This window comes from Lynx canadensis, chromosome C1, assembly GCF_007474595.2.
Source record: "Lynx canadensis isolate LIC74 chromosome C1, mLynCan4.pri.v2, whole genome shotgun sequence".
NCBI lineage: Eukaryota > Metazoa > Chordata > Mammalia > Carnivora > Felidae > Lynx > Lynx canadensis.
The window spans coordinates 24,912,060-24,936,586 of record NC_044310.1 but is presented as its reverse complement, the minus strand read 5'-3'; the positions used below and the strand labels follow the sequence as shown (position 1 = coordinate 24,936,586).

Here is a 24,527-nt window from a genome sequence, read left to right as displayed (position 1 = left end):
TTCGTGAAAAAGGATGTGCTTTTCTTTCAATTTCCAGATAATTTTTTTTTTTTTTTTAGTTTAGATAAGTCTAGAAGAAGAGCACATTCTTTCTGCATTGCCAGAGAAAGGATTGTTATTAAACAGGGATTGCCAATTCTGACATAAGTTCAGATGTTGAAGAGTATTGCCATTTACTATTAGGACAGCCTTTAAAGCAAATATCTATTTTCTGGATGATTTTCTCCTCAGCAGAGAAATTTATTATAGCTTCTCTTAAAAAGAGATGACTGTCAGATGGAGTGTCCAGCTCTTCCCCAATAGATTAGGAGGACTGGGCTTGACACTGAAGATCGAGACTATTGGCAAGAAAATGAGAGCTCATGACCACTGGGGGTTATTGTTAAGGCCCTAGCTGCATGGCTGTTATGTCTCAAATACTATATAATTATCCCTAGTTACTGATATCTTGAGCGTATTTGAAACCATCCGTATGTGACCTAAATCCATACAATCCAAATCTATATTAATCCAGTCTATACTAAAACATGTTTAAAACAGTCAAAGCAAATGACACTTCAGATGGAAACAAAATTAATACCAGTCAAATACTGTTTTTTTAAAAAAATCGATTAAGTCTATATTTTCAGGTCTCCAGTGGTCAGTATTAATCTGTTCTGTCAGCTGATTGGTAGGATAGGAAGGTGATTGCAGACTTGGACAATGGTTTTAGGAACGGAGTGATGTTTTCCAAGAGCAGAAATGATCGGGAGGATTGGTTTGCAAGTTAATATCATCATCCCATTGTATAGATAAGACAGCTGAGGCTTAGCTTTTTCCCCCTCTCTCTGTCTCCCTCCTCCTCCTCTTCCTCCTCCTCCTCCTCCTCCTCCTCCTCCTCCTCCTCCTCCTCTTCCCTCTCCCCTTTATCTAAGAATATTAGTGCTACTGCACTTGGTAAATAAATAAGCATATCAGGCAACATAATGGCCTTTACTTTTATCAACCTGAAAATAATTAGAGAATTCACTAAATATCTCTAGTCGTTTGTGTGTCTTTTTTAACAACTGGATTTAACAAGAAATCCATCTTCCATAATTTTACCTTCAGCCTTTAACTTCTTTCCACAGGCTAAACTGCCTTTGTAGTTTAGTTGCTCCAAAGTTATCTTTTCTGGTTTCTGGGGTTCTGCACTTCTCTGTGATACCCTGGGACTCCTTACGAAAGAACTGTGTACAAAGGGAATGTAGTGAAAGAACTGTGTACAAAGGGAACATAGTGGTTGTCTCCTCCTTTGGATTAATCACTGTTGAAGGTGAATTGAGACCTTTCGTTTGCCCCGAAGGCAAGTGCATTTCTGTTATGTTGTAGTCATTGTCAAAGTGGAAGTAACTTTTTTCCCTGAAGCCTGACCTCAAAAGGACAAGGACTTGACACCCTGAGTGGCCCAGGGTGTCTGAGGAACATGAAAGGTACCTGAGTTTGGGCCAGTGGGAGAATAACTCTGCCCCGAGGCTACACGAAGCCAGGCTCTATGAGAGCGAGATTAAGAGATTAAGGCGGGTTTCCTAATCTCTCAGGTTTCAGTGACGTTAGCCCTCCTATGGCCAAGTCCTGCCTGATCCGTGTGTTGTCCCTGCATTATCTTATTGAATCTTTACTGCAGCCGTGTGAGACAGGTCTAAGTACCCATTTTACGGATAAGGAAACTAAGGCCTAGAGTAATTTGTCCAGGATTACAAACTAGGATTTAAGCCTAAGGGCTTTCTGATCCTAAAGACTTAGCTGCCTTGTAGCACAGCTTCTAAATGTGATCAACGCCACATATCTTACATATAAAAATTCTATTCACTGTAACCTTGTAAGATAGGCAGTGTGATCCTCTTTTTTATAGACGGAGAGACAGGCTCAGAGCAGGTACCAAGTGCTCGCAGCTCGCGGGTAGTCAAAGGTGGAGCCAGAGGATGAACCCAGAGCCAGAGTCTTCCTCTGCCATGCTGACGTCCACCTCCTGTGATCCTGAGGTCTCGTGTGCACGGCCTCTCCCACTGGTTCCAGACATTTGGTCTTTTGAAGTCCTAGCATCCGCCAGGGAGCCGTGATGGGAGAGTATCTGGGAGCCCTCGGCCTCCGCCTTGGATCCCGCGAGAGGTAGCTGCGATTCCCAGGTGCGCCGACCTGTCCTGTGGGAAGTCACCCCGTGGCCTTGCAGGTGCTGCTGCCGAGTCTGCTGGGTCCGTGGGCCGGGAAGCCAGCCCTGCAGCTGTTCGGAAACCCCCGTTGCTCCCGCTGTCCTGACCTGTATGGGGGAGGGTGGCTGTCCGCTCCATTGATTCCTGCCTTCATCGCCGGGGGTGGCAGCTTGGAAAACATTCAGCTGTTTACAATTCAGCTTATGTACACTGTGGCTGGGGATTGTGGGTGAGTCAGAAGGGCCGCTCTCTCGGCCTGTGTCCTGAGAGACAGCGTGAAAGTCAGCTGTATGGTAATGGCTGCCAGGGAGGAGGAGGAGGAGGAGGAGGAGCCCTCCCTAGCAGATGCCTCGGCCGGAGCCGCTCAGCCCGGATGCTTCAGGTCTGAGGAGCACGTCTGCCCTCCGGTCCTCTTAACCCGGACTCAGCAAGGTCGTTCGGCCGTGTCACTGAGAGCGGGTGTGGGGCTACCCGGCTCAGCCTCCCCTTGCGTTCCGGTTCCGCCGGCCGGCTCCCCTGCAGGAGTCCAGGCGTGGACCCAGAGCCTCGCCCTCCTGCGACTGCTCGGCCAGGGGCCCCGGAGCCCCCTGTGACTCTTCCCCTGAAAAAGTTACGAACATTGGGCATTGGTGCCTCCTGCCTTGTGATACTCAGAAGACCCCCGGGGTAGGGAGGGGCCTGCGGTTTCCCCGTGACTAAGAGCTCCTTTTGTGCATGTTTTAGAAGCTACTGTCTTCCACATACAAGGCAGCCACCCTTGCCTTGGTTCTGAAATGCACACTTTTCCCCTTCTGGAAAATTCAGATGCTAGACTCCAGTCCTGTGTGATCTAGTGCCCATGATCCAGAAGGATCACTGTCCACTCCCACCCTTCCCACCAAGCCTGCTGTCCCGAAATTGGGAGGAAAGCTGTCTGCTTATCTGAGTGGCTCACAGCAAGGTGTGAATGACCACAGGTGTCTATTTACATTTTAAAGGTTGTTAACCAAATGATTCTCTTTAATTGATGGACTCGTGAGGTCCCAGGATGTGAGGTCCCAGGATGGAGCCATCGTCCTCCTTCTCTTGCCCCCTTGCCCTTTGTCCCCCCATCTACCTGTGTCTGCCCACCCCTTTCTCCCTCGTCACCACCCCCCTCCCCGCCACTTCAGTTTCCTACTCCCCCCCCCCCCGTGGGGCGGTGGTGGGGATGCCAAAAAATGTGTTTATGAAATATCTGACCTTCCTCACTTTCAGAATGGCACCAATTTCTTTACTTATTTCTTTCTGAATAACTAAAGAGACTGTAAGAGTGGCTGGTGGGGTTTTCTTACTGTGCTTTGTTACTACCCACCAGATCAGCTGCTCTCTGCCTCCTGGATATGGTTTCCCTGGGTGTTCACTTCGCAGGCGCTCCACTCGGGCTCTCTCTAGAGCAAGCGGTTCTTCAGGAATCCTGCTGTCCCCCATCCTGGCCGCATGATTGGGCCTGCTAAGCTGAGGCACAGTGAGCATGATTTCAGAGCCAGGGGCATGGAGAGAATGCTCTCTGTTGTATAAGCAACCTTGTTTTGCCATTTGTCGAGCAGAATTTGCTGGAGGCAAATGACCCATGTTATCACCTACTTTGCTTCCTTAAATTCTTTATTAACTTCATTAGCTCTGTCTTACTCCTGCTGCAGTCAAGCAAGGGTAGTTAGAAGTCTTGTAAATTAAAATACTCCTCCTGTCTGGAGAAGATAGAAATGAAAGCCATGGACCACGCTGAGGGGGCAGGAGACGCTCTGCTTGCCGTCCATGTCCTCTGAAGCAGGTCTTCAAGGACTTGCTTTAGGGGCACACAGAATGAATAGCCAGACCACCTGATATGCCCATAATAACTGTTAGTACTAAGCCATGTTCCAGCATAACTGATTTTTGTTTTATCTGCACACGTGGAGAACATCAGACTTAGTTCTAAAATGACCCAGATTTCACATAGCTGTGGCCATCCAGACCTCTGTCTTCAGTGGGCAGGAGAGCTCAGCCTCTCTAGACACCTAGTGACTGGCCCTGAGGCTGGGGCCATTTTTATAGGAGCCTCCCAGGCTCTGCCTCTAGAGGTCATCATGCTTCCAGATGCCTAGAGCCCACACCCATGTTTCGAAGGGGCCAAGGAATCCAGCACTCCAGCCTTCAGGGCAACTTAATGCCCCTTCTTGCTGAAGAAATCCCCACCCTAACGGGATGAAATGGGCTAAGGAATAACTCTTGTTCTTCGTGACCAGGTACCCAGAAATGCCGCTCCTGTAGGAGGCACTGGCCTAGCTACTCTCAAATCATTATAGCCTCGGAAAGTAATTTACAAATCAGATGGTGTCAAGTTCCCTGTCTGAGACTGAGGAGACCGGCGAAGACTGAGACCATGGGTTCCAGATGATCCAGTTTAACAGACATTAAGTAGCTGTCCTATAGTGGGCATGGGGTTAGTTCCTGAAGATACAGAGGTAACAAGACATAGCCCCTGCCTAAAGAAACTTGCTCTGCCTAGCACAAAGGATGAACCCCAGTGCAGATAATCTCACAAACAGGCTGCTGGGTGGTCCACATTTCTTCCAGAACCTATGAATGAGACCAGAATTGAGAGGCAACCTAGAGGTTGAGACCTACATAATGTTAACAACTGCCCCAGAACATATGTCCTGTTCATTCCTATCTGCATACTTGGCCCTTTGTGGGCAGCTTCATTAAAAGACTAGATTCTCCCTCCCTGGCCTGCCTCCCACCCCCAACCCCCCCCACCCCCACCCCCACCACCCGCAGCCTGTCGTGCTCACGGCATCCTGGCCTCCACCTTTCAGATTTGGGTGCCTATTTGTGTATAATGGCTTTTGAGACCTGTGGAAATCTTCAGCAGCACCACCAGCCTCAGGACTGGTCAAGAGAATTGAGAAAGCAAGAATTCCTGAAATAGAGTCTTTCTTTCTCTCTATCTTTTATCTGGCCGCAGGGCCGGCAGGACAGGTTTCTGCAAGTTTCACTATTAAGCTGCTTTCCCTCCAGCAGGCTGCAGAGCAGTCTGGGAGAGCGGGAAGCAGATTAAATTAATCTCAGAGTGCTGAGCTTGGCAGGGGGTGAGATTGTGTTTGGTCATTCCAGAAATAGCCCAGACTCCTTTGTTCCTAAAGCAGATGAGGAGGCCTTGGCCCACAAGAGGACTGCCAAGCAAATAGTCGCAAACCTTTGTATATTCGTAAATCGCCCTCCCTCTGTCCCTTGGCTTCTGTCTCTTCTGCAACCTGCCCGTTATAATGGGCAGTGATAGCTTCTAACGTTAGGGTGAAAGCGTTTATTTGTTTATTCTCCTGCTTAATAAGATCCTTCTTTTAAAACTGAGATTCCAAGAAGTCTTTGCTTCCCAGAGTTAAGCATCGGCTCTGTAGACTCGGAGCTACTGAAATGTATCTGTTCACTACTGTATTTGGCGTGAGGGAAAAATCTGACCTCAGGAGTCTGCCTGCACCGCCCTGTCTTGCAGTGCTCCAGTGCACATTAATAGACACTGCTCTGAGACACAAGAGGGGAGGGAGTAGTGGTGGGGGAGGGAGAAGAATCAGGCAAGGATGGAGAGATCCCATAAAAGGAGACAAGGTATCAGAAGCAGTTTGGTGATGAATATCTAAAGAGCCAGAGGTGGGAGTGACCCCAGAATTCAAGGAGAAAGGAGTACTTCCACAGAGGAATTATAAACCAAAACAAGGGAGTCCTGTGTCTCCCTCCTCCTGTGCTCTCAGTCAGGAATGTGACCATGTTTCAAAGAAACAAAACAAAAATCTTAACCAACCCCAACCCCTGAATTTTCTGTTGGTGTTGACTGGGTCCCTGACTTTAAAGGATGTAAACAGAGAACACCTAGGATGATGATGAACTTGCAGCCTTTCGTGGAAGGAATAGAAGAAGCAGAGGGCGTTTGGCCTGAAGGAGAGAAGATAGAGTGTGGTCGTGAGTGATACGCTTTCTGACACCAAGAGCATTTCGTGAGCACTTCTAGTGTGCTGCTGTGTCGGGGGATTATCTCCTGCGGTCCTCATAGCCACCTGACACTGTAGGGTAGGTGGTGTTACTGTCCTTAGTTTACAGCTAGTGAGAGAGCTAGTCTCAGAGAGACCACGACTTGCATTCGTTTGAGTGATAAAGACCAGTCTCTAAGCCAGGTCGAAGCCTGTGTTATTGCCCGTTATACAAATGCAATTGGCCTTCTTCTGTATGGTCTTAAGGAGCAGAAAGGTGGGCAGAAATTAACAGGAGATAGATTTTTGGCTCACAGGAAGGAAGAACTTTTTAACCGAACTGCCCACACTGGGAACAAACCACTCCAGAGGTAGTCCGTTCCTTTGCCATCAGAGCTGTTCAGACAGATGCCCCAAAACCACTGGGTGGTGGGAGTATTACAGAGAAGGTTCAAGCATTGGTAAGGGAATGAACCAGACTTTCTAATCTTGTGATTCTGTAATCTGTAGTTCATTAGAGAAGTCAGGAAATATTTTACTAGGCTCTAATTAGATGTAAATTGCCACCATCTAAAAATAAAATGTTAACTTCTATAGTCAGCTCTATATTTTAACAGCATTTATTCATCAGTTTAAGTAAAATACATGTTTTCTTGCCTATTTAAAATATTAAATAAAAGAGAAAATGTAATTCTGTAAATGCAGGCTTAAATATTTAACATTTAAAAGCAGAGAAATTTAATTTGATTGATTTGATTTGATTGACCTGGTCCTCCTAGTTATTCATGGACAGTTAAGAAAAGATTTTTTGATGTAGTTCCCAAACACCTTCATAGTTTAGAGAGGCGAATTCCAAAGGGGAAGATTTTCATCTCTACAGTAAAGTCAAAGCTGTCAAAAACTTTTTTTTCAAACGACTATAAACACTTAAAGGAATTTTTCCAACTTGCTGGTGTGAATGTGTCTCAAACAAAAATTAATTTTAAAAAATCTCATCATTCATATCTCTTGGATGGCTCGTGCTCAGCTCTGAAATTTATTATAGTTGAATTACTGAGGTCTGATTAGTGAAGGCATGTGTCATAGTCGATTCTTTTCTATCAAAAAAGATTTATCCTGGTTTATTGAGCATTAGGACTGCTAGTAATAAAATGAACCAGCTATAAACCTTTTCTAAAATGTGTTTATTTTTATTTCTTATGCTACATATCAGACTCTGAATTCCTGTTCCATGGTGAGATTTTCAGTGTTTAACATGAAATAAGAGCATCGACATACAAAGTTTTATGCAAAAATTACTAAACTAATGTACTGAAATTGTTTTTCAAGAATGTAACACACACAGGCAGGGTTACACTTAATATCAATAGGCTTGTTGTAATAAAGAAATGGCTTTTTCTTTCTCTTTTTTTCTTTTTTAGGAAGTTCCAGGTTACAGGCAACTTCAGCTCACACAGTTGGTGTGGAATGAGCCTGGGAAGGGGGCGGGGAGGGGGCTGCAAAAGTGAGGTAATGAGGGTCTGTACCTCTAAATCATGGAGCAGCTCAGGAGAGGGGCCGACGAAGTGGAGAAGAGGAGGGTCCCCTGTGGTGTGTTCTGTGTAGGCACCTTGACACGCTTTTTACAGCACGCTGTCAGGTCCTTCAGAGGAAGGCCAGCAGGCCCGCAGGGGAAGAGACCTCAGGAGGGGAGGACTCTGGTTGGCTAAGGACTGGACTGGATGTGGAGCTGAGAACAGGGCAAGGGGCTTGATCAAGAGCACAGGGCCAACAGAAGCAGCATAGAGCCCCCCACCTTGGGGGAGAAATTGAATGCAAGTGTATCTTAATGCGTGACCCCCAATAACCAGCCTCCTATGGATAGCACTGTGTTCACTTGGGGCTCAACCCTCGTGTTCCCTTTGTGTTCATCTCTGGGGTTTGTACTTTGACCTTTCACAGGCTGCTTAAAATCTAATCCTTTAACATGGAAAACTTTATAGAAGGTTTAACCTCTCTCCCCCAGACCCCATCACACCCCAAGCCCTGTACCTAGTGCAGCTTTTCATCCTGGTTGTAGTTATCACCTTAAATACATTCTCTCCCTTGAACTGAAGATTGCCTTGTTTGTCCAGATCAATATTGACCGAGGTCTTAACTCCCAAAAGAGAATTATTATCTGTTTGACTTGGTTAACTATTCTTAGCACAGTTGGGAAATTAAAAAATACTGCTAGCTGATTAGCTGCCTGGTTGCAGGACTGATTATAGTCCCACTTGGTGGTGTGTCCATCAAACCTGCCACTTTTAAGTGGGTCATTGACAGAGGGGACTGCATGCTTTGCATTGTCGTTTGGCTCCATGGAAAAAGCCAGGCACATGCTGAGTCCCTGCCCTTCCTTCTGCTGGTCTGGACCCAGTTCTGACCTCCCCTGCTTGTGTTTTCCTACTCTCCCCTTGTACAGAGACAGGGCAGGGCATTGTTCATGCACTGACCGACCTCAGCAGCCCCGGCATGACCTCAGGGAACGGAAATTCTGCCTCCAGCATCACCGGCACTGCCCCCCAGAATGGTGAGAATAAACCACCACAGGCCATTGTGAAACCCCAAATCCTGACGCATGTTATCGAAGGGTTTGTGATCCAGGAGGGGGCGGAGCCTTTCCCGGTACGGACTACTTCTTTTCCCCTCTTTTTTTTTTTTTGTTTTTTTTTTTTTTGAAGTATATTTTGGATGTGTATTAGAATATTTTTACATTTCCATGTAAAATGTCCAAAAATGTAAACAGTTTGCTCTTTCCTTGCTAATTTCCCCCCCGCAAAAGAATGTCAGAGCCATTTTCTTTCTAGGATTGAGTGTCTTTCTAAGGTCCAGAAAGGATCCGTGATTAGGAATAATTGGCAAGGTTCCTTGGTTAGAAGTTATCCACACACAGACTCAGCCATGTTCCTGCCTGGTGATGTGTGACCCCCTTAGTTAGAAGGGAATTCACATTGGGGTGTTGGGGGAAAGATGATGGGTTTGGGGAAATGAGACCTCGTTCAGTTTTGAATGCCAGAACTTCTGAATGGCAAAACTTTAGCCAATTAGAGAACAAAAGGAAACTGTAGAACAAAATTTTCAGGATGTGTCTGAGATGAAGAGAAGAGAACAGGGTTGTAGCCTGAAGCTTCTTTTCTGGTGACAGAGCCTTGAAAAGAGAATGAATGAGAGTGAGGGGTACTTTAGAAAGGCCACAATCAGATGTGTCCAATGAGAGCATAAGACCAAAGGGAAATATAAAAGAATCAAGAAAATGGCTTGTTAGAACAAAACACCCACAGCTGATTCTGTGCAGTGTGAATTGGTGAAGACAGGTGATGCTCTTATACAGGTGGGAGGAGCCCAGAGCCAGGTGCACACCGGCCTCTCCTGTGATGAGATTATCTGGCTGTTAGAGAATACCATCTTCATGGGATGCCATCTGCCTTCTGCTCATTCTTCGGGTCCCTGAGTGGTTGGAACAGTCAGCAGAAGACTCTAAGCTTGATTGACTGAGCTGGCTGAACTGCCCTTCTAAAATGCCAGAAGACAAATAGGTTCTTGTCCTCTTTCCCTCTGAAGGTTGTTCGAGGCCTGTGGCAAAGAAACCTACCTGGAGCACCTTAGCTATATGTAGCTCCAGCCCTGTCACGTCCCCTCCCTCATTAGACTAGGTCTTGGCCTTGGTCTCCTAGAGAAACACCAGAAACCAGCCGATCTGACAGGGTGGATGCAGATTGAATGGCTCCCCCACGGCATCGCCCCAGAGATCTAGCCACCAGGTTGCCTGCACAGAGGCAACGAAGGAAGGACCAAGAGTGAATAAGCCCATCTAGATCCTGGCAGCCACACAGGGCATTTGCTCTGTGGCCCAGAGTCCATTTCCTCCTGCTCTCCTCCATGGCTGCCTGTGTCTCTGGCTTGGGTAGAGCAGCCGTAAGGTGGGGAAAAGTAGGAAACAAAAAAATGGTTGCCGAGTCCCTCTAGTGACATACACTGTCATACACTCACACACACGGCCTCGGCTGTATTCCTGCCCGGTGACATGTGAACCCTGGGTCCTGGCAGCTTCGCTGGTGGTGATTTCTGTCTCCATCTCTGCCCCTCACTCACTTGGAAGAGTAGGTATTTTCCTAACCTCCTAAGCCGTCCTTTGGTCCTGGATTGAAGCCATCCCTGTACTTGGGGGACAGTTGGCATCTTGCCTCCTGAGCTGCTCAGCAGAATAGGGCCTTGAGCAAGGCACACTTGGATGATGATGTGGAGGCTGGCATCTGCACCTAGATGCTTTATATTTGTAATTTTGATGAGGCTGGATAACAAGGCAGTGTCTCCCACCTAACCCTCATGGCCTCCATGTCACCTTGTCCTCTAGGTGGGACGCTCGTCCCTGCTGGTGGGGAATCTCAAGAAGAAGTATGCACAGGGGTTCTTGCCTGAGAAACTTCCACAGCAGGATCACACCACCACCACTGACTCTGAGATGGAGGAGCCCTATCTGCAAGGTAGGCCCCTCACACCCCAAATGCCTTCCGATTTGGCTGAGCTGACCGGGAAGTAGACAGGGCCACAAAGGCAGGCCTCGCACACTTCCTCTAGCCGTATCCGTGGAGGAACCCTGGCCAGAGAGTGGGTTAACATATCGGTCTACCAACCATTTCCCCCGGGCCCTGCCCCCTAGAAAACAGAAGAGGGAAAGTCCCTGCCCTCGGGGAACTGTTTGTCCCCCGCCCCTCCCCCAGCCCCACTCCGGCCACGCACAGGATTCCAAGAGTTGCTTTTCCTGTGGGAGTCGCTGGCAGGAGGTGGGAGTGGGCAGGCAGGAGTGCCCCTCCTTCGCTGCCTCGGGAGCCGGCCCTCTGGCGCCACAGTGGCCAGGCGACGACTGCACTTGCAGCAGGAGCCACTGACTGAGCGGGGGCTACGTAGGATACAGAACTCCTGGGTTCTGTGATCCAAGGCAACAGCTGACCAGACGGGTCACGGTAGGGTAGGATAATTCCAGATCAGTTGTGACAGCATCCAGAGTATTCCCCATGAGCCTCCTCTCTTCCAGAGGGGTGCTGATTCTTCACCACCTGTGTTTGCCTCAGGCTCGTAGCACTCGGACAGAAAACCTGTTAGGTGTCCGGGGGTCCGTCACCAAACACCACTGCTACTGGCCAGGGTGGAAGAAACGTCTCTTCCCAAACTAGCAGGGAAAGCAGATGGGCATTTTCCAAGCCAGACCACCACTGCATGCCACAGCTGTGGGGACATGAGGAAGAGGCAGAGCAGAGAAGGGAGGCCTCGTGGGGTCCTGTGGGGGTTGCTCGTCTTTACACTTACTCTAGTTTCCATACTTTCCAGAATCCAAAGAGGAGGGTACTCCCCTCAAACTCAAGTGTGAACTCTGTGGCCGGGTGGACTTTGCCTACAAGTTCAAGCGTTCCAAGCGCTTCTGTTCCATGGCATGTGCAAAGAGGTGAGTGGCCTCAGCCCTGTCGCTGTGCCAGCCCTTCCGCCTCCTCAGGATCGCACCTCGTGTCGTGTCCTACCTCCCTTCAGCGATCGATCGTCCATCCTGGGAGACCCTAGGTGTAGCTTATCTGCGTTCCGTCTTCCTCCACCTGCCTGGAAGTGGCACCGTGTCGCTAATCCGCCAGGTCCTGGAACCCAGAGCTCGAGTGAGCAGCCCCAAGTTCGAGGAGAGGAGGCAGTGCTTCAGCTCGGCTGTCCCTCCTGGGCCCCGTTGAACCCGTCCTCTTTCCCTGCCCTTGGCAGCTACTGTCCCCATTGGGCAAGCCCTCCACCAGAGGCTTCATGCCGAGCCGCTGTGCTCATTGTAGATGTTCTCTTTGTGCGCTTCACCCAGCGTAGACCGATGATCCTAGTCAGACACAGCGTCGTTTACTGCGTGCCTGCCACGTGCTAGGCGCTGCTCTAGGCAGTTGATACGCCCTGGGTCATCTGGTCTTCAAAATAACTGTGAGGCAGGCATAACTGTGCCCTTTACACGCGCTAGGAAACTGAGGCATAGAGGATAAGTAGTTGTGCCGAGCGGCATAGTTGGGGAGTTAGACCTATCTGACTCCAGAGCCCTATGTGGTCTTCATACCAAGGCAGAAGAGGCACCAATTCCAGAGCCCTGGACCCTCAAAGGAATAGAACTCTCTCAATCCCCAGGCAGAGAGGGGCTCTGCATGCCGGCTGGAATAAGGCTGTCCTCAGCCCTGTGCTGGAGGTAATCAGGGTACCTCTGTGAAGCTCTGCCAAGCTACAGGCATATCTCATTTTATCATGCTTCCCAGATACTGCGCTTTTTACACATTGAAGGTGTGCGGCAACTCTGTGTCGGGCAAGTCCATCAGCACCGTTTTTCCAACAGCATTCGCTCACTTCTTGTCTCTGTGTCACATTTTGGTAATTCTTGCAATATTTCCCTTTTTGTTATTATCACATTGCAGCGATCAGTGATCTTTGATGTTACATGATTGTTCTGGGTTCTGTGAACTACTGCCACATAAGATGGTGAACTTAGTAAACGTCATGTGTGTTCTGAGTGCTCCACCAACCGACCGTTCCCCTGTCTCTCCCTCTCCTCAGGCCTCCCTATTCCTTGAGACACAACAGTGTTGAGATTAGGCCCATTAATAACCCTACTGTGGCCTCTAAGTGATCAAGTGAAAGGAAGAGGCACAGGTCTCTCACTTCCAATCAAAAGCTAGAAATGATTAAGCTTAGTGAGGAAGGCATGTGGAAAGCCAAGATGGCCAGAAGATAGGCCTCTGGTTCCAAACAGTTAGCCAAGTTGTGAATGCAAAGGAAAAGTTCTTGAAGGAAATTAAAAGTGCTACTCCAGGGGCGCCTGGGTGGCGCAGGCGGTTAAGCGTCCGACTTCAGCCAGGTCACGATCTCGCGGTCCGTGAGTTCGAGCCCCGCATCAGGCTCTGGGCTGATGGCTCGGAGCCTGGAGCCTGTTTCCGATTCTGTGTCTCCCTCTCTCTCTGCCCCTCCCCCGTTCATGCTCTGTCTCTCTCTGTCCCAAAAATAAAAAAAAAACGTTGAAAAAAAAAAAATTTAAAAAAAAAAAAAAAAAAAAAAAAAAAAAAGTGCTACTCCAGTGAACATGCAAATGATAAGAAAGCAAAACAGCCTTATTGCGGATATGGACAAACTTTGAGTGGTCTACATAGAAGATCAAACCAGCCCCAACATTCCCTTAAGCCACAGTCTAATCCAGAGCAAGGCCCCGACTCTCTTCAATTCTGTGAAGCTGAGAGAGGAGAGGAAGCTGCAGAAGAAAAATCTGAAGCTGGCTGAGGTTGGTTCATGAGATTTAAGGGAAGAAGCCATCTCGTTTTATAAAAATGCATAGTGAGGCAGCAGGTGCTGATGTAGAAGCTGCAGCCAGTTACCCAGAAGATCCGGCTACAGTAATTCAGGAAGGTGGCCGTGCTAAACAACAGATTTTCAATGCAGACAAAACAGCCTGTTATTGGAAGAAGACACCGTCTAGGACTTGCGTAGCTAGAGAGAAGTCTGTGCTTGGCGTCATAGCTTCAGAGGACAGGCTGACTGTCGTGTTAGGGGCTAATGCAGCTGGTGAGTTGTTGGAAATTGAAGTCTATGCCCATGGACCATTCTGAACATCCCTTAAGAATTATGCTACATCTACTCTGCCTGTGCTCTGTCAGTGGAACAACAAAGCCTGGATGACAGCACATCTGTTTATGGCATGGTTTAGTAAATATTTTAAGTCCACTGTTGAGACTTACTGCTCAGGAAAAAAAGATTTTTTTTCAGAATATCACTGCTCAAGGAGCCTGGGTGGCTCAGTCGGTTAAGTGTCTGACTTCAGTTCAAGTCATGATCTCATAGTCTGTGAGTTCAAGCCCCACGTCAGGCTCTGTGCTGACAGCTCAGAGCCTGGAGCCTGCTTTGGATTCTGTGTCTCCCTCTCTCTCGCCCCTCCCCCCCCAAAATAAACATTAAAAAAAAAAATACAGAATGTCACCACTCACTGAGAGTGCACCTGGTCACCCACAAGCTCTGATGGAGATGGCAATGAGATTTCATGTTGTTTCCATGCCTGCTAACAAATATATCATCCATTCTGTAGCCCATGGATCAAGGGGTCATTTTGACTTTCAGGTCTTTTTTATTAAAAAAAATTTTTTTTTCAACGTTTATTTATTTTTGGGACAGAGAGAGACAGAGCATGAACAGGGGAGGGGCAGAGAGAGAGGGAGACACAGAATCGGAAACAGACTCCAGGCTCCGAGCCATCAGCCCAGAGCCTGACGCGGGGCTCGAACTCACGGACCACGAGATCGTGACCTGGCTGAAGTCGGATGCTTAACCGACTGCGCCACCCAGGCGCCCCTCAGGTCTTTTTTAAAAGTGCATTTCGTAAAACCCTAGCTGCCATAGATCGGGATGGTGGATCTGGGAAGAGTCCATTAAAAACTTTCTGGAAAGGATTTGTCATTCTAGATGCCTTTAAGAATATTCAGGATGCATGGGACGTGCTCAAAATAGCAACATTAATGGAGTTTGGAAGAAGTTGATTCCCACCCTCATGGATGACCGTGAGGGGTTCAAGACTTCAGTGGAGGAAGTCCTTGTAGATGTGGTGGAAATAGCAAGAGAACCTGAATGAGGAGTGGAGCCTGAAGACGGGGCGGGGTTGCTACCATCTCGTGATGCAACTTGAGTGGATGAGGAGTGGCTTCTTATAGAGGAGCAAAGAAAGTAAGAACGTGGTGGGTGGAATCTCCTGGTGAAGATGCTTGTGAAGATTGTTGAAATGACAACAAAGGATTACATAAACTGAGTTGATAAAGCAGTGGCAGGGTTTGAGAGGAGTCCCAATTTTGAAAGCAGTTCTGTGAGGAATATGCTATCAAACAGCATTGCACGTGACAAAGAAATCGCCCATGAAAGGGAGAGTCCATCACCATGGCAGACTTCATCGTTGTCTTATTTTAGGAACTTGCCCCAGCCTTCAGCACCCACCACCCTGATCAGCGAGCAGCTGTTGGCATCGAGGCGAAACCCTCCATCAGCAAAAAGGTTATTTATGACTCACTGAAAGCTCAGATGATGGTTAGCGATTTTTAGCAATAAGGTATTTTTTTATTTTATAAAATTTTTTTAATGTTTATTTTTGAGAGAGAGAGAGAGAGAGAGAGAGCACGAGCAGGGAAGGGGCAGAGAGAGAGGGAGACACAGAATCCAAAGCAGGCTCCGGGCTCTGAGCTGTCAGCACAGAGCCTGACGCGGGGCTTGAACTCACAAACTGTGAGGTCGTGACCTGAACCTAAGTCAGACGCTTAACCAACTGAGCCACCCAGGCGCCCCAGCAATAAGGTGTTTTTAAATTAAGGCATGTACATTGGTTTTTTTTAGACATAATGCTATTGCATGCTTAATAAACTCCAGTGTAACGTAAACCTTACTTTTATATGCATCAGGGAACAAACAGAAGTCATCTGACTCTCTTTATTGCGAGTCCTCTCTGGAACCGACCCCGCAGTGTCTGTGAGGTGCGCCTGTACCTCCCAGCAGGACTGCAGGCAGCTGTCTTCTGGCACCAGTGACGTTCAGTGTAGACCATGTCGGCCACGAGTTCTTCGCATGAACCTGAGTTGTCATGTTGAGCACTTGCCACATGTTAGCTCATGTCACTGTTGGACCGAGTTCGGGAAGTGAGCCGTCTCATTCCCAGCTCCAGATGAGGAAACTGAGGCTCAGAGATCCAGTGGCTTACCCAGAGTCACACAGCTAGCAGTCAGTGGTAGACCCAGGATCGGCGCAAATAGACAGACTCAGGTGTTGCTGGAGAGCCCGGCTGCTGTCATGCTGCCCGAGGCCCGTACTCCCCATGACTGTGCTCTGACTTCCGTCCTTCCCCGACTCTGGCAGGTACAACGTGGGGTGCACCAAACGAGTGGGGCTTTTCCACTCGGACCGGAGCAAGCTTCAGAAGGCAGGAGCCACGACCCACAACCGCCGCCGGGCCAGCAAAGCCAGTCTGCCACCACTTACCAAGGATACCAAGAAGCAGGTGAGATGCCGGCTTGACACAAGTCCCCGCCAACTTCCCTTCTTAACAGGCCCGGGACACCCGCATGCCTTTCCCACTGCTGACTAAGTATACTCTGTTATGTCCTCATTTCTCACAACCTTCTCAGGTCCCTTAAGGGGCCCTTGCATTTGGACCCATGGATGCTTAGGGGTGGTTTCCCTTGCCCCTTCCTCACCTCTCCCCTTCCAGTTTGCTTCCATCCTTCTGGGAGCATGGAAGTGGGGTCTCCTCTGCCTGGCCCTGTGAAGAGACAAACCGTCCCGGTTATCTCATGTCTCACATGGAGGGCGGGGTGGGGAGGCAGCCTATACCCTTTCCCCCACATCTCATTGGCTCTTTTTGTTTTTTTTCTTAATGTTTATTTTTGAGTAAGAGAGAAAGAGCATGAGCGGGGGAGGGACAGAGAGAGAGGGAGACACAGAATCCGAAGCAGGCTCCAGGCTCTGAGCTGTCAGCACAGAGCCCGACACGGGGCTCGAACTCACGAACCGTGAGACCATGACCTGAGCCGAAGATGGCCGTTTAACCAACCGAGCCACCCAGGCGCCCCGTCATTGCCTCCTCAAACACAGAGCACTGAGTTCTTGAAGCCTCTACCAGGACCATGGGTATTCATTCGTTAACTATTTTGTAGCCCCAGCCGTATGCTAAGAGGCGCTGTAGCTCTGTGAGGCACTAAGGCTCTAAGTCACCCTGCGGGAGCCCACGGCCTAGTGGGACATTTCAGAACCTGATGTATTTTTGCTGCTTATTGTCACTTGGGTCATAAACCTCTTTAAGACTCTGAGGAAAGCTGCCATCCAACATGCACATGCCCAGGAAATTCTCCGTGCTGTTTCGTAGACCACCCCTGAAACCCATAGAGCCCTGGTTTAAAACCCCACATCTAGAAGAAACAACAGACATAGAGTCAGGTCATTGCCGTGCAGTGTGGTGCACGTGCCAGTACTGGGAGGACCAGAGAGGGGACAGCCCGGAAGATGCTTTGATCTAGGAATTCGAAGGTATGTAGTCATGGACCAAGTAGAAGGAGGACACCACTTGCTTTGCCTGTCACTCTGCTAGACGTGGGTGGTTCTCCCATCAGGAAGCCAACCATTCTCTCTGCCCCCCAGCCAACAGGCACCGTGCCCCTCTCGGTCACGGCCGCGTTGCAGCTGACACACAGCCAGGAAGACTCCAGCCGTTGCTCGGATAACTCAAGCTATGAGGAGCCCCTGTCACCCATCTCAGCCAGTTCGTCCACCTCCCGCCGGCGACAAGGCCAGCGGGACCTGGAGCTCCCTGACATGCACATGCGGGACCTGGTGGGCATGGGGCACCACTTCCTACCAAGCGAGCCCACCAAATGGAATGTAGAAGATGTCTACGAGTTCATCCGCTCCCTGCCAGGTAAGACCCCTGACAGTCCCACACCTGCCCGGGATAGCATCGCATGGGAGAGAGGGAGAGACCTCCCCTCCCCCAACCAGGAAATGACTCAGTTGATGACTCAGGCTCACGAATGGGAGTGCAGAGATGAGTCAGTGAGGTTCCCGCCTGGAAGAGTGTACTTTCTAGTTCAGAACACAACTGTAAGTTAAATCCTGTGCCTGTAATGAGGTGTATTTGCTGCCATGGTGAGCCGGCTGTGTGAAATGCAGAGGGGATGGTGAGTCGACCCTGTGTCTCTCCTGGGACAGAGTGTGAGAGGAGCCAAGTGGAATGTAGGCAACCTGTCAAGGAGAAAGCCAGCAGAGGACAGTGGGAGCTGGAAACCGCGGGCGGGCAGGCCTCGGCCAGCTGGAGAGATGGCACCAGGGGGGGCGTGTGAGCAGAGGCACACAGATGTGCAAGTCTGCCGCGTACCCAGGACTGCACACAACCCTGGCGGGGAGTGCACGTGGTTTTGAGGGCTACGGTTGAGAAATGAACCCTGGAAGGCAAACCTCACGTTATTCACAGATGCTCTCCGTGGAATCACACAACCTCTCTACTGTTGTTTCTGCCCAGTCTCACCCAGCCGCTGGCCACACCAGGTACAGAGGGGCCGCCACAGGCCTGGGACTCCAAGCCTGGAGTGGAAATAGCGGTTGAGAGCACAGCCTTGTGTGTCAGGACTGGGCTCGCATCCCGGCTCTGCCCCTTAGCTCAGTGTGTTAGTCATCTGTTGCTGCGCCCCCAGAATATATCCCCACACTGTCACTGTCGGGAAGGAATCTGGGAGTGGCTCAGCTGGGCAGTTCTGCCCCAGGGCCTCTCACAAGGTTGCGATGAAGATATGGCTTCCCTGGGGCTGCGGAATCCTGTTCTGAGGTGCCGCACTGCCCTGATTCTCGAGGAGGCTATGGCTGCCCACAGCGGGTGTCAGTTCCTCTCAGTATGGGCCACTCACGCTTGGGTGTTCCCAGGACGTGGCAAGCGCTTGCCCTACAGCTGGTGGTCCGGGACATCAGGTGGAAGCCACTGTGCCCCTTTTGATCTAGATTCCGAAACCACGTGGTGTCACTTTCACACTGTCACACAGGTCGTGCCTGCGGGGGCATAAAAGGGAAGCCAGGTTGATTTGGAGCTGTCTGAGGGCCGGTTACCATAGTTCCCCAGTCACTGGCCCCAGTGATTCATGTCCCTCCCTCAAGTAGACCACCCCCACCCCCACCCTGACCCCATAGGCCTCATTCCATGACAGCAGGGGCTCAAAGCCCAGGATCTCAACCAGCGAACTCAGGTCCAGGCGTGGAGGAGCTCCTGCGGCCAGTTCCTCTCGATCTGAACACCTGAGAGCTAGAGACATGTGACCCGTCTCCTTCCACAAACCCCAAATCTGGCGGGACAGGCACAGGGTCACCGCAGTAGGCATGCTTGCTCAACAAGGGGAAAACGGGGGATACAGGAGCCATGGCACTAGTTCCGAAACCTAGCACGGACACATGTTGGCATTTCCCGAATTAGGACTCAGAGCCTAGGAGTGACTTTCTTTCCCTTTCTTGGTTCCACCCTCTGAGTCATCCTTTCTTTCCCATGAAAGGCAGCCTGGGCTTTCAGCAGAGGCGTTTTCTCAGCCTGTTTGTACTGCTCCTCATTTTCTATGACTTCTGACCCTTTCGGTTGGAGCAGTGTCTGTGCGAGTACGATTCTCTTAAAATCTTTGTGGGCTTCCTATGCGAGTTGTTCGGGTTCACTCCATTAGACAAAACCCATACCCAAAAATGCTCCAAGGTAAGCCTTCCTCTCTGTCGGCTTCTTCTGAAGCTGGGGGACAGTGCCCCTAACCTCTCAGAAGTTCCGCTGTTGAATGGCGAGGATCCGTGAGGCACGCCCATTACATCCTTAGAGAGCCCTCTGAGGCAGCACCTTCATGCTTCCAAGGTCTTAGCGAAAGATTGATCACACCCTCAGTTCCGTCTCTAGCCCGTGTCCCACGTCCTGGCTTTGACCTCTGCCTAGAGACTACTTCGTAGTTTCAGCCTCATTTGCTGTCAGAGAGGCTAGCGATTTTCAAACCAGCCAGTCCTAGCTCCTTGATGTGGAACAGTTCTGCCTTTTCCTTGCCTCTCCTCAGTTTCCTGTGAGCAGCATCAGACGCCAGGCGAAGCCTCTGGCATTCTGCTGGAAACGTTCTCAGATTGCTCAGTTCGTGAGGCACGTTAAACTCACCGCGTGACCCCCGCAGCAGGATGGCCACATTTGCTCCGTTTTTTCCGATTTCCAGGAACAGTTTCCTCACTTTCCTCGAAGCCTCACCCAGTTTCCTCACAGGCCGTCAGACTCCCGCCGAGCCTCAAGCCTCTCTGAGTGTCTGAGACGCCTCACTGACTCCTCACGGTCCTTCCAGCTGCCGCCTCCTGGCCATGGAAGCACCCCTCTTCCGGGAACCAAACTTCATTCGTTACCCCAGAGTGTAGTGGCTGCTACCCCGGGTTCTGCGGGTCGGGGATGCGGCTTAGCTGCGCAGCACTGGCCTGGGCTCTTACGAGGCCTCCATCGGGATGGCAGCCAGAGTGCAGTTGTCTGGTCTGGAGCCGAAGGACCGGTCCCAAGGTGCCCCACCCAGGCGGCCTCAGTCCCTGTCCACCTGGGCCTCTTCGGAGTGCTGCTCCAGGGTCCTCACGATACGGTCGCCAGCTTCCTCCAAAATAAAGCAAGGTGGCAGCTGCTGTACCCTTGGTGACCTAGGCCTGGAAATCACACGCGGTCACTCCTGCAGCACCGTGTTGCTCCGCTGGGTCCGCCCAGTCCATTGAGGGGAGGGTCCAGTGAGGACACACGCGTGAATGAGGAGGTGGGACCACTGGGGGAGTCGCTTGGCCTCTGACGGCAGGATGGCCTTCCTCGAGGTGCGGGGCGGCCGGGAGGGTTAGATGAGATCGCACGTCTCCCGCGCAGTGACCGCCAAGCGCGAACGCGGGAGCTCAGGGTGATGCGGTCCTTGGTGGTGTCCCCTCAGGCTGCCAGGAGATCGCAGAGGAGTTCCGCGCCCAGGAGATCGACGGGCAAGCCCTGCTGCTGCTCAAGGAGGACCATCTGATGAGCGCCATGAACATCAAGCTGGGGCCGGCCCTGAAGATCTACGCACGCATCAGCATGCTCAAGGACTCGTAGGGCCGGCCGGAGAGCCAGGGGTCTGGCCCGGGCTCCTCCTCCCGACTGAGCAGAGCCAGGCGGACGTTCCTGAGGGGCCCAGAAACGGGGCCAGTCGGAGGGAAGGGCTCTCCCTGTGGGGCGTGGCTGGTGAGGAGGGCTTGGCACCCCCTCAATGGCTCTCAGGGGCCTTTCTTTCTGTGGGAGGGGCAGAGAGGTAGGTGGCGCAGAAGATGGGGCTTTATGCTTGTAAATATTGATAGCACTGGCTTCCTCCAAAGTCCCAATACTCTAGCCCCGCTCTCTTCCTCTCTTTCTGTCCCCCATTTTCCAGGGGGCATATGGTCAGGGCTCCCCAACCTGAGTTGGGTTACTTCCAAGGGCAGCCGTCAGGCCTGGATAGAGGCCTCGCGAGCCCTTGCCTGCCTTCCTCCCGCTTCTTTCTCCAGGCCTGGCTAACTCTTCCGTTGCCAGCTTCTCCCCCTTCAGCCCGTTTCTGAAGCAGCCAGGGGCTCTCCCCCTTCACCCTCTGCAGGTGGAGCGAGAGAAGCTGGGCCCGGTTCGGCCACGCCCACTGGCACAGACGCCTTAACGCTGTGTGTGTGACTGGATGACTGTGTAGGAGCCTGGACTGACAGATGGGCCCAGAGCCACCCTCTGGCACCTCCAGGTGTTCTGTAGCAAACAGCCACTTAGTGCTTTGTCCTGGACTCCACTCAGCCTCAGGATGGGGAATAGAAAAGGAGGGCAGCCTCTGTGCAGAGAGGCGAGATCAGGCGGTTTTCCTTTCCAGAGTGGGCACGCTGTCTCCGAAGCCCTTCCCACACTGTGAAGTCCCCCCGACTGCCCTGCTGTGCCACGAACAGCATTAAGGGAGCTGCTGTAGGCCGGGCGGGGCCTCCTGGCCTGTCCGCCCGCCCGCCCCAGGAGCCCCTGAGTGGGGGCCCAGAGAACGCCTGAGGGCAGAGAAGAGCCAGGGTGGCGTTGCCACGAAGAAGGCAGCCTTGGGCCTCCAGCTCCCACACTTGTTTGCCTCTCGAACTTGCTAGCAGTTTGAGCTACCTGCGGAGGAGGCGGGGCAGGAAGGGCGAGGGCCTGCCTCTGACTTGCCCTGTCCTCGGAGGCTCCTGGGGGAGGAGCGGGGCTCTCCCTGGGAACAGGGTGGGCACCTTTCTCAGCTTGTTCTATTCCCCACACACACCCCCAGGCAGGGTTGGAAATGAAGGACTTTTTTAACCTTTTGTTTTCGTTTTTTAAAAATAAATCTGTAAAATCTGTTTCTTCTGTGCCTTTCTCCACTGGCTCCTTTTCGTCCACAAGGAGAGGGGTGGTTTCCTGGGTTGGGGGAGGGACGGCCTTAACTGGACAGCACGCCCTCCGCGCTTTGCTGGGGCCCGGTCCGTGGTCTGAGGGCGCCCTTCGCCCCATTTCACAGGAGGAAGCTGACACGGCCTCTCTTTCACCTGTGTCCCTTGGAGTGGGAGGGTCCAGAGCCCCTTAGCTCTGAGTCCCCCTCTCACTTCCCGCAGGGGAGACGCAGTGCTCTTGGGCCAGGAATAACCTGGAACACCTGGGGCAGAGCCCAGACTCTTCCATCCCCAGGCACACACCCTCGGTTGTTGCTGCGCAGTGGCTCCGTGTCCGAGAGCCCTTGGGATGGCTTTGGTTCACTCGGCAGTTTCTGAGCAGTTGTGGGATGTTGGAATAGCTGATTATTAGAGGCTTTGTCCTCGCGCAAGTGACACCTAAGTCTTGAATGAAGAAGAAAGGGCATTCTCGACGCAGGTGGCTCTGCAAAGGCATGGGGGGTGGGGTGTGGATGGTGGGACTCGAGCTGAGCTGGCCGGAGTAGCCCCGGTTGTGTGTGGCCAACAGCGGCTTGTGTGGCCCTGTGCCTCCCTGAACCAGGCCTCGTGGAGCGCAAAGCAGCCCCTGCCCTGCCCAAATGGAGCTGAAACTCCCTTATGAAACTCCTGCGCCTGACCTCCTGCTCCTTCCAGCCTCTGGGTTTTTCCTTAAGGCAGTGTTTCTGCTTGTTTAAAATGTGGGTTTGAGGCCTGGGCCCCAGCACACTGAATCAGTCTCCAAGGGTGGAGCCTGGGAAGATATGGCATAATAACTTCTAGGAGTTTGATACCGCCTCTTTGGAAAGCCAGTTAAATTGTAACTACTACCTGGAGGAGAAGGAGAAGCCGACTTATGAGTTTGATTACCCAGAGGCCGGAGCCGGGACTGGAGGGGCGGCTCTGCCAGGGCCAGGCGGGGCGGAACCCAGGGGAAAGCGGGAAGGCGCGGGGAACCACCCGGTGGAGGAATGCAGGCCCAGCCGGCGGGTGCACTAGGGCCCGGTGCGGATCCGGACAAGCCCCTTCACCCCGGACCTCCATTTTCCCTTCTGGGGAAAGTGAAAGCCAGGCCTCTCCTGAATTTGTTCTTCATGTGTGGTGAAGGAGGAAGACACCGAAACTCCTAAAAGGGGCCACGGTGAATTCGAGGGCACTGACACAAGCAGATACTGGTGGTTTTGTTCGGGTGACAGGCCCCACCTGTTGTAAGTTGGAAGGGTGCTTCTTTAAATTTTTTTTAAACATGTATTCATTTTTGGGAGACAGAGACAGAGCCCGAGCCGGGGAGGGTGAGAGAGAGGGAGACACAGAATTGGAAGCAGGCTCCAGGCTCCGAGATGTCATGTCAGCACAGAGCCTGACGCGGGGCTCGAACCCACAAACAGTGCGAGTGTGACCTGACCCGAGCTGAAGTAGGAAGCTTAACCGAGCCACCCAGGCAACCCGAAGCTTGCTTCTTTAAATCCATAGGGAGAGCCCCTGCTTGCGAAAGCTCACGGTAGGCCACTTTTACCAAAACCCTACAGCAGTACCTGTTTCCACTAAGGAAAACAAATGCCAAGAGGGTTTTTGTTTTATGAAAAAAGGCAAAAAGTGAAAATAGCCTTTGCAGCAAGCTGCCATAGAAGCTCATGCAGTGCTAGGCCCTTCCGGGGACCGGGGACCCAGGGACCGAGCTCCTTCCGGAGACCGTGCTCCTCCCGGGACCTGGGACATGTGGCATCTCCGTCCCCACAGCTCAGGGAGCATCTGTGCTTTGTCTCCATTTATTTTGTGTATCCGTTAGCAAGATGACAGTGTCCTAAGGGAGCAGAAAAGCCCACCATGGGTTACCCTTTGGATCCGGGAACGCTGAAAAAAACTTTCCATATAAAGTAATGATTCAATTAAAACTTCGCTTTTATGCCTTTTCTACTGAGGGCAGTTTTCATAAAGAACTCTCTTCTTTCAGATAGCAGGAAAACCTGTATTCGTTCCTGTTTATGCTTTACTCAGAATTTTGAAGACTTTTTTGATCATGAGCCACGGTTTAAAAAAAAAGGTCTCCCGCTCTCATATACATACCTAAATATAGATCTCTGAAACAAAAATTTCATAAAACAATACCTACCTTTATGTGCAATACATTCTAATATTTTCTTTTCAATTCTCTTCCTGTTCAATACGTTTAAATCTCGGTCTTGATCCCTGAGCCACAAAACTGATTTCTGAGAACTTGCAAACTGCACTTTTAGAAAACCCTGCCCAGTGTAAACTTTCCAAAACCCTTCCCTATCCCTATCTTGTGTGGCTCTTACACTGTGCTGGGTGACCGGTGTATGTACCCCATTTTATTGTGAGTTGTCCAAGGTCACAACCAAGTGACCAGTGCCCTTGAGATCTGGCAGAACAGGATTTTTCCCTGGGCAGCAAA

The 24,527-nt window shown here is 51.0% G+C and overlaps 1 protein-coding gene across 3 annotated transcripts in view; it reads left to right on the top strand.

The window, feature by feature from the left end:
- Positions 1–22,045, top strand: part of PHC2 (polyhomeotic homolog 2) — a 53,861-nt gene extending 31,816 nt beyond the window's left edge. For 2 of the 3 annotated variants that reach the window (XM_030324556.1, XM_030324557.1), the window contains 6 exons: positions 8,583–8,785; positions 10,515–10,644; positions 11,489–11,603; positions 16,046–16,187; positions 17,324–17,600; positions 20,635–22,045. In XM_030324556.1, coding sequence (XP_030180416.1) covers positions 8,583–8,785; positions 10,515–10,644; positions 11,489–11,603; positions 16,046–16,187; positions 17,324–17,600; positions 20,635–20,789 — 1,022 coding nt within the window. In that variant the 3' untranslated portion in view covers positions 20,790–22,045. Of the gene's footprint in view, positions 1–1,905; positions 2,131–8,582; positions 8,786–10,514; positions 10,645–11,488; positions 11,604–16,045; positions 16,188–17,323; positions 17,601–20,634 lie in introns of those variants that run through there. The other variant, XM_030324558.1, reaches the window with a different exon arrangement.
- The last annotated feature ends 2,482 nt before the right edge of the window (positions 22,046–24,527 follow it).